Source organism: Juglans microcarpa x Juglans regia, chromosome 4D (genome assembly GCF_004785595.1).
Source record: "Juglans microcarpa x Juglans regia isolate MS1-56 chromosome 4D, Jm3101_v1.0, whole genome shotgun sequence".
NCBI classification, from domain to species: Eukaryota; Viridiplantae; Streptophyta; class Magnoliopsida; order Fagales; family Juglandaceae; genus Juglans; species Juglans microcarpa x Juglans regia.
In genome coordinates, this window is record NC_054600.1 from 937,897 (window position 1) to 946,735 (window position 8,839).

General features: G+C 32.5%; 1 protein-coding gene across 2 annotated transcripts; it reads left to right on the plus strand.

Annotated features, from left to right (window-relative positions):
- The first annotated feature begins 3,825 nt into the window (after nt 1-3,825).
- On the plus strand, nt 3,826-8,623 carry LOC121261468 (cysteine synthase-like). 2 transcript variants are annotated; one of them, XM_041163872.1, is made up of 10 exons: nt 3,826-3,883; nt 3,979-4,088; nt 4,186-4,243; nt 4,734-4,997; nt 5,074-5,211; nt 5,304-5,355; nt 6,051-6,130; nt 7,403-7,462; nt 7,617-7,697; nt 8,340-8,623. In XM_041163872.1, the coding sequence occupies exons 1-10, from the start codon at nt 3,845-3,847 to the stop codon at nt 8,427-8,429; spliced, it is 972 nt and encodes a 323-aa protein (XP_041019806.1). In that variant the 5' UTR covers nt 3,826-3,844; the 3' UTR covers nt 8,430-8,623. The 2 variants fall into 2 exon arrangements, with proteins under 2 accessions (XP_041019806.1, XP_041019807.1); XM_041163873.1 differs by lacking the exon at nt 4,734-4,997.
- The last annotated feature ends 216 nt before the right edge of the window (nt 8,624-8,839 follow it).

The window sequence follows — 8,839 nt, forward strand, 5'->3', positions numbered from 1 at the left end:
TCAAGGATTTAAGGTTGATGTCAGATTTGCTTGGTTGCAATATGAGATTGGGTGTTGATGGGTTAGACTGAGACGAATTTCCTTCCAATCAATGGAGCAAAAATTCATAACCACTGTGCAGGTGATATTCATTATTTTGAAATAAACGGAAATATCCCTTGGTTGTTATTTTTAAGCAAGATATTCTTCTTCTCAACAAGTCATTTTAGCGTTCAATTCGTTCTTTTTACTCCTTTGACTGATGCCCTGAGTCCGTCTTTCTCGATTATTTTTAATTGTCAGTTGAGGTGAATTCAAGCTCTCTTAGTATTTAAAAGAATTTCAATTATACATATTATGAATGTTTTGGTTCTTATGGGATCTCCATATTTGGTGACTGTTTTGGTCCTTTATTGGACAACATATATATATTTTGAGAATATTTCTTTTATCTGGATATTATGCTAAAATTTGACACACAATTTTAGTTGTTAATACGGTAGTCTCTCAAATCTTCAATTATTCATTCATAAAATCAGTCATGACACTACATGTAAGCATTGTCAGAGCAGCTATAATTTTTTGAAGAGAAGAAAAATCAAATCCTTCAGAACCATCTAATCTTTAGACAAAATAAGGTTTATGTACTTCTATAGTAGATTGGATACGAATAAATAGAGAACGATTTATTCAAAAATATTTGTGAGAATAAATTAGAGGATTAGCAAAATAGTCTCGAAAAATATTTTGGTGGACTTGCAATCAATCGCACCTGATGAATCTATGTGATTTTTTAGAAGAACCATGTGAGTTTGATCCTTCTTCTTCCATAACAAGTTGAGTTGCTATCTTAAATTCTTTGCTAAAATCTGAATTGATAAATGTTATTTTATGAAAAAACAAACAATCAATTGAGAGAAAAAGGAAAAAAAAATTTGGCAGAGGAGAAACTTGACTTGAAGTGAATGAAATTGTTAAAAAAATATTATATTTTATAGTGAAAAAATATAATTATTGGAGAAACATAACCGTTATCAAAATATATCTGTTGCATAAATATAACCGTTATAAATATAGGTATTGGAAAAAAATAAAGTTAAAAAGTATATAACTGTTGAAAGAATATGACAGTTTAAATAAATAAATATTAATATGTATTTTTTTAATAATAAATAAATATTTCAATTATAATTAGAATTAAAATAAATAAAAATATCAAAATCAATATTTTTATAGAATAGTAATATATTTTAAAAGTTTGTTATTTGGTATTATTAAGAATGGTCTTAATAGATTAACCAAATGCCAAAAATATAGATGTTGAGAGCTATTGGGATAATTAGAATTTAGCTATAATTACTTCTAAAATTATTTCTACACTTGAAGATGATTATGGATACATTAAATTCATATTTTATTATTTTTTTCTCTTTCTTTCGCTTACAAGTGCCACTTTCCTCACAATAAACCAGAAAGTTATTTCTCCAATATGGAGCTCCAACATTACCTTAGGTTTTACTAATATGATAAAATAAAATAAATTAATACTTAATAAAATATGATAAAAAAATGAATAATTAAAAAAATTAAATTTTTAATTATTAATTACTCATTACTATATAATGAATAAATTGATAATTCAATATGGAAGTTTGATATGAATAGTTAAAACTAAATTCATCTTATTATTATATAATAAAAAAATAGCTATTCCAACGTGGAAACTCATGTGAATGAAATAGCCAAAAGTCAAATTTATATTAAATTCATCAAAAGTATCATTTAACTTTGGTTAATCTCTTGAAGATGTTTTAAAGCATTGACATTGGCTTCATCAAAGCCATTTTCAAAATTTGATGAAAAATACATATTTTTCATAATTCCAAAACTTCTATATTCATAATCTCACATTAGATTAGTTATTAGATTCATCAAAATAATAATATAATATTATTTTTTTAATAATAATATTTTTAATTTTTAATTTTTTTCATATTTTGCAATTACACTATCTACAAAATGCCCAAAATAATCAAAAATTAAACGGAAGACATCCCAAATAGCATCGGCAACTTTTTTACTGGCCTGAAATTAGATGAAAGCAATCGACATCGGATTTTTTAGCTAATAATGTAATATTATATTATTATAACAAATAAAAAAGTAATTGGAGTTCTATTGAAACCTTATAAAGTGCAATAACTTCTCATTCTCAAGCAATGTGAGATCTCATACACCACCTACCATTATCCTTATTATATGAGGTATCACAATCTATCCACTTAAATTCTCAACGTTCTCGTCGGGTCTATCCATTGTAGGTGGCGGGGCTTAAATCCCACATTTCTAGTTGCGATAGTCTCTGATATCATTAGTAATGTTTCAATGGAAGACTCAAACCACATGACCTATACTCTAAAATGACTAATCAATAATATAATTGAAGCTCTATTGGAACTTTATAAAGTGCAAGAGCTTCTCCTTCCCAAGCAATGTGGGATCTCATACACCACCTACCCTTATCCTTATCATATGGGGTATCATATATATTCACTTTTTCAAAGTGATTGCGACACATGTGCACTTACAACTGTAACTATTATTTTTTTTTTAAATTTGAAGATGTATTGACTTTTGATGAAACCAATATCAATACTTTAAAGAGTAATTCTACATACAATCATGAAGTGTGTAAATGTTACGCAATCGCTTTGAAAAAGAGTGAGATCTACTATTAAAAAATTAATTTTTTTATGTGGATCTTATATTTTATTCACTTTTTTCAAAACGATTATGCGACAGTTAATATTTTTATAGTAAATCTCATATTTTATTTATTTTTTCAAAACGAATATGCGGCAATTATATAATTTATGATTATAAATATTTTTAACTACTCTAAAAAGTGATTAGATAAATTTATAAAAATGGATTTCCAAGTCACAATTTAATCAAATTTTGGCTAGATGACTAATAGACACTAGTGCTAAAACTGTTTGAAAAATGGAAAAAGCTGCCCACCAAATGTGACCGCTCAACTTGACCGCTCGGGGAATTTTTTTTTGCTTTTTTGGCCGGCAGCGAAGTTCTTATACGAAGAAATTTTGAGCACTCATAAATTTCACAGCTGTGGCTGTCTTTTCTGCATAGATTGGTTTTTTAAGTATGAGATAAGGCCTTCTCTCGCTTAATTATTCATTGGACTGTTTCCATTAGTGCATTCGTGCTTGAAATTTCTCAGCTATTTACTTTTACCGTTTTTCGCTCTGCTTATCGTTGGTTGTTGAAATTAAGGCATAATTTTGGGGGTTTGTGATTTTTTCTCAAAATTCTGTGGTGCTGGGCTGCTTTTTAGGCTGGCGTTTGAAGTTCTTATACGAAGAATTTTTGAGCACCCACAAATTTCCCACCTGTGGCAGACCTTTCTGTACAGATTGGTTTTTAAGTATGAGCTAAAGGCCTTCTCTCGTTTGATTATTCATGGACTGTTTCCATTAGTGCATTCGTGCTTGAAATTTCTCAGCTATTTACTTTTATCTTTTTCTCATTCCTCTTTTTCCCTTTAAGCATGCATTCTACTGAAAATATCTTGGGTATTACATAGTTTTATGCTCTGATTGATTTGTATGGCATTGTGTGTGTGTGTGTATTCTTTCTTAGTTCTCGTTATTTCAAGTCTACTTGTCAAGAACAAGAGATAAGTTCTTCTGTGAATCTCGAAATGCAAGATTATATCTACATGCAAATCCAACTGTGCTCTTAATATTTTCTCCAGCTTTCTGAGCAGCAACTTTTGTCTCCAGAGTCTTCTTTCACTCTTTCACAAATTTCTTTCTCGGTGTGCAGATTTACTGAAAAAAAAAACATGGAAGAGAAGTGCGAGATCAAGAAAGATGTTACCGAAGTATAATGTTTTAATTATAACTACTGCTTTTCCTTTTTCATGATGCTTTTGGTCATTTTTGGATTTTGCCGATGTTTTTTTTCCGGCTCGTGTAGTTGATAGGCAATACTCCAATGGTATATCTCAACCGTATTGTGGATGGCTGTGTAGCACGTATTGCTGCCAAGCTTGAGATGATGGAGCCCTGCTCTAGTGTTAAAGACAGGCATTTAATCTTTTCACTTATCTTTTTCATTTTGTTGGTATTGATCATATTTTTCTGTAATTTATTCTAATATATAGAATTGATTATTGACGAGCAGGATTGCATATAGCATGATTAAAGATGCAGAGGATAAGGGTCTAATTACAAAAGGGAAGGTTAATGTCCCATGACTACCGATTTATTTTACTGTTGGTCACATAAATCATGCACCTTTTTACTTATAAAAATAAAATAAAATTATGCACCTTTCAACTTTGCCTTTCTGGATGTTATAAGAATTAGACTCCAGTGTTGCCTACCCTCAACACTGCCCTTAGACGGTGACTGTTTGGTTTTTGACAGTTACACAAGTTCTGTTAGGCATCTGACATAGTCACAATATATGCTGATATTAACCTCATTATTAGTTCATGCTAGACTTACTTATCAAAAAAAAAAGTTCATGCTAGACTCAGAGAACTCAGGGATTTCGTTCACAATCAGTGATGCTCACGTCATTATGTTTTCCAATTTATCTTTTTCTGTTATCGATAGGTATATCACGTTTGATTACGAAATTGATATCAGTAATAAGTAATCAAATTACGTAACACTGAAATACCACATTTTCCATTGATTCTGGATCTATTTCCATGATGGGAAAAGACTGTCCTCATTGAGTCCACCAGTGGTAACACTGGCATCGGGTTGGCGTTCATTGCAGCGATCAAGGGTTACAAACTTATCCTTACCATGCAAGCTTCAATGAGTATTGAGAGAAGAATTGTGCCCCTAGCTTTTGGATCTGAGTTGTATATTACAGATCCTGCTAAGGGAGTCAGCGGGAATCTTGGGAAGGCTATTGAGCTGCTTGGTGAAATACCCAATAGTTATATGCTTCAGCAATTTGAAAATGCTGCCAACCCAAAGGTATTCTTTGCATCAAATACTTGGAATATGGCATGATTGACACAGTTAACAAATCTTTTTGTTATTCTTCATTTAGATCCATTACGAAACTACGGGCCCAGAGATATGGAGAAATTCAGGAGGCAAAGTTGACGCCCTGGTTGCAGGGATAGGGACTGGGGGAACGGCAACTGGTGCAGGAAACTTTCTCAAGGAGAAAAACCCAAAGACCAAGGTTGACTTGTGTGTGTGAGTTTGTGTTTGAAAGAGAGAACACACCTGCTATTATTGTAAGCTAACTTTATGTTTTCTCTTGCTTATGTTTAGGTATATGGGGTTGAACCAGTTGAAAGTGCTGTGTTGAGTGGAGGACAGCCTGGTCAGTTTATATTCTGTGCATTCCCTGTATTCCTTATTTTCTTGCTGCTGTTGTTTCTTTTCTATTTGTGTAATATATATATATATATAAATAGCATAGTAGCAGTCCATTAGCACATGGAAGATGTGCCAGATTTCTGAGATTCACTGGTACAAATTCCACTTCGTATTAATATAACAGGAGAGAGTGTGGTCAAAAGTATTTTTAAAAGCTAAACCTAAGTTATATGTATTTTTGGATGACTGAGGATCAGGGTGTCGGTAGCACATATTGCAGAAATCAGTTCAGAATAGTGTGATTTTGGGAATTTAATAAGTGTACCTGTTTTTCTGAGAGCCAGCACCACTAAGCTCAATCACAGATAAGACTATTAAGTCATGCTTCCAGTGAGCACTTCAATCACAAATTCTCGTAAACTCAAAATTTATCCAATTTTTAAAACCAGAATGAAGACTTTCCATTTATAGTTAAATTAATATCAGTTTTTATTTTGAGATTTCTTTTATTGGGTTAGAAGTTGTGCATTTATGAGTAGTCAAATCTCTTGTAGAACCTGGCTGCCATTAATTTGTTCATTAGTTGCAGTTTCATATCTGGAATTTAGTAATGCTATATAACTTATTTGGTTTGGATTTATTCTCAAATGACAGTTCTCTAACTATAGTCTATGTTCTGCATACATGTTCATGTTAAAGGCATGCATTTGATCCAAGGAATCGGTGCTGGTATTATCCCTACTGTTCTGGATGTCAATGTGCTTGATGAAGTTATTCAAGTGAGTCTGGAAACCATTTTATTAGCATCCAATTTGATTTGGCGTGTAATATGATGTTCTTGGTGCTTTAGGGCATGTTTGGGAAATGAGATGAGATGATAATTCTATGAATAGTAGTGAAATGATTTGTGAATAGCAGTGAAATGGTTTGAGTTAAGTTGTTTTCTTGGATTTTGGGAAAGGAGAGAGAAAAAGTTGAATAAAAATATTATAAAGTTAAAAAATTATTTGAATATAATTTTTTAATATAATTTTTGTTTTGAAATTAGTTGTATTGTTTTTTGTGCTTTGTTTGGAAGTTTGTGAAAGTTGTAATAATTAGATAAGATTAGATGAAAAAGTTGAAGATTTGAAATTGAAAAATATTTTGTGTTTTGAGTGATGTTTGGGAAGGAAATTATGAGAATTTTAAGATAAGCTGAGAACATCTTATCTCATCTAACTTCCCAAACAATCCCTTAGTTTCTTGAATGTGTTATATTTTTCATGGAAAATAGTAAAATACCAGCATAGTCAGAACCTATAATTTGTAGGAAATGCAAGTACAATGGTCTAATCCATTCATCTCCTTACGGTTACTGTCAATAAATAATGTAATCATTAGGGGTGAGTGGATTTTGATATGAAAGGCAAGAGGACCAGAGTACATAAAAAGGATGATGATGAGTTAATCTAAGAGTGTTTTTTAGTATTTCCCAGTCGTAAGAGGATTGCCTGTTTCCAAGTTTATTCCATTTTAGTCCCATGCATTAAAAAGATCATTTAACTAGTGCTTTTGAAGAGGCATATCATTTGGGTGTGAATCAGCTCTATGAAGCTTGCCTTGCATCTCCAATTTCTTTATAATATTAAGCGGTTTAATGTAAGGTACACACTTGATTCTTTTTGGCTGCTTTCTGAAGTCTATTCCACGAAAGAGCAAATCGAGATTTGTATTTTATTCAGGTCCAAAAAATGTTTATCTGCCAATCTTGAAATTATCAAAAATAGAAAAACATCTGGAAGACCTTGTTTATATTTGTTATTCTGTCTCTATTAAACAAGGCAATACCTTTTTTTTTTTTTTCTTTTTTCTTTTTATTAAGTGTCTCTGTTAAACAAGACTTGGGCAGGATATATCAGATAACTGATATTTCCATCCAAACAAAATAGCAGAGACCTGCATTATTACAGTTTTAGAAGATTCAAAAGCGAAACATTGCAAGTTCTTGTCAGCTACAAATGCAGAGGTGAATCTCCTATCTGACTCCTGATATTTGGGTGACTTTTCAGGTATCAGGTGAGGAAGCTATTGAAACTGCTAAGCAGCTTGCGTTGAAAGAAGGCTTGCTGGTATGGTAATTAATAATGATCAGCTTTAATGGTTCTCTAAGAATTTATTACAGTCCAATTTTGTTAACAAGTACTATTGTGAGTCCTTTTGTTGCAGTTATCTTATGAGCATCCTCGCTTCTGTGCTGAACGTGGGGGAATTGTTTTTTGGCAGGTGGGGATTTCATCTGGTGCGGCAGCAGCTGCTGCAATAAAGTTGGCAAAGAGGCCAGAAAATGCTGGAAAACTCTTTGTTGTAGGTCTAATTTCCTTCTTCAAATTGCTATACAATTACAACCCCTTCCGATCTTCGTTCTCCATGTTATGATAGTGTGTCTATATTGATTTAGTGCTTGAAGGGGGTGTACTTTCAAATGAGGCTTTCAAAGGACTCCAGTCCAATCTGAAGTAATAACTTAATCTTTTAAAAAAGGAATTAAAAAAAGAATTCACAACAATTTGGTAACTGCATTGTCTTATTACTTCGTTGTCATTCCTAGGGGGATTGATATCTGAGATGCCAACCTGGATCATACTTAATTCATGCCTATGGTTGAGTATGTGCATGGTGTTCAGGTCACTACCTCAGTTTGGACCCTAGGAAAAGGCTATATGTTTTTTTTATAGGTAAAATACAATTTTATTGAAAAGAAAAAGGCATAACCAAGGTACACAGTAGTTATACAATGAGAACACCTAGTTACAAGAAAGAACTATAAATGGGGAAAAGGCTATATGTTTTCTGTCTGTCAGGACTAAAACTGATCCATTTTTCGCATTCGGGTCATTTATGCTTTGCTGTTACTATGCCTAGACTGAGATTTTTGAGTGTGCTTAGATGGCTTAGAACTTTTGCTGTCTACATAAACTGATCTGAGTTATTTTGTTTGCAATGCAGGTGGTTTTTCCTAGCTGCGGAGAGCGTTATCTGTCTTCCCCGCTCTTTGACTCCATCAGGCGTGAGGTAGAAAACATGACTTATGACTGAGGTGTTACTGATGCCATGTCCACTGCACTCTCTAGATACCTGAAATAATATATAATCGATTAGTATGAGAAATATTGTAGCTTTTATCTTTTGATGTGGTGCATGAAGGGGTATACTTTGTTGCATTTACGTTGTAACTTTGGAATCAATTATTTTGAATATTCAATGTCCTAATGAGCGATGGCTCGTTTCCATTGCTGGTCTCGGCCATCAATATGAAACGTTCAAGAAGGATGGAACTCAAGTCTCCAAACTCTTAACTGTCTGTCACCCCCAATAAATTACAGAGGTAGACAATCTACTAAGAATTGCACCTGTTCCTCGTTTCCCTGTCTGTAACAATGGAACACTTTGTCTCACAACATCCATCTATGTGTTCCATTTATTTAAATCTGACTCTTAAAATTATG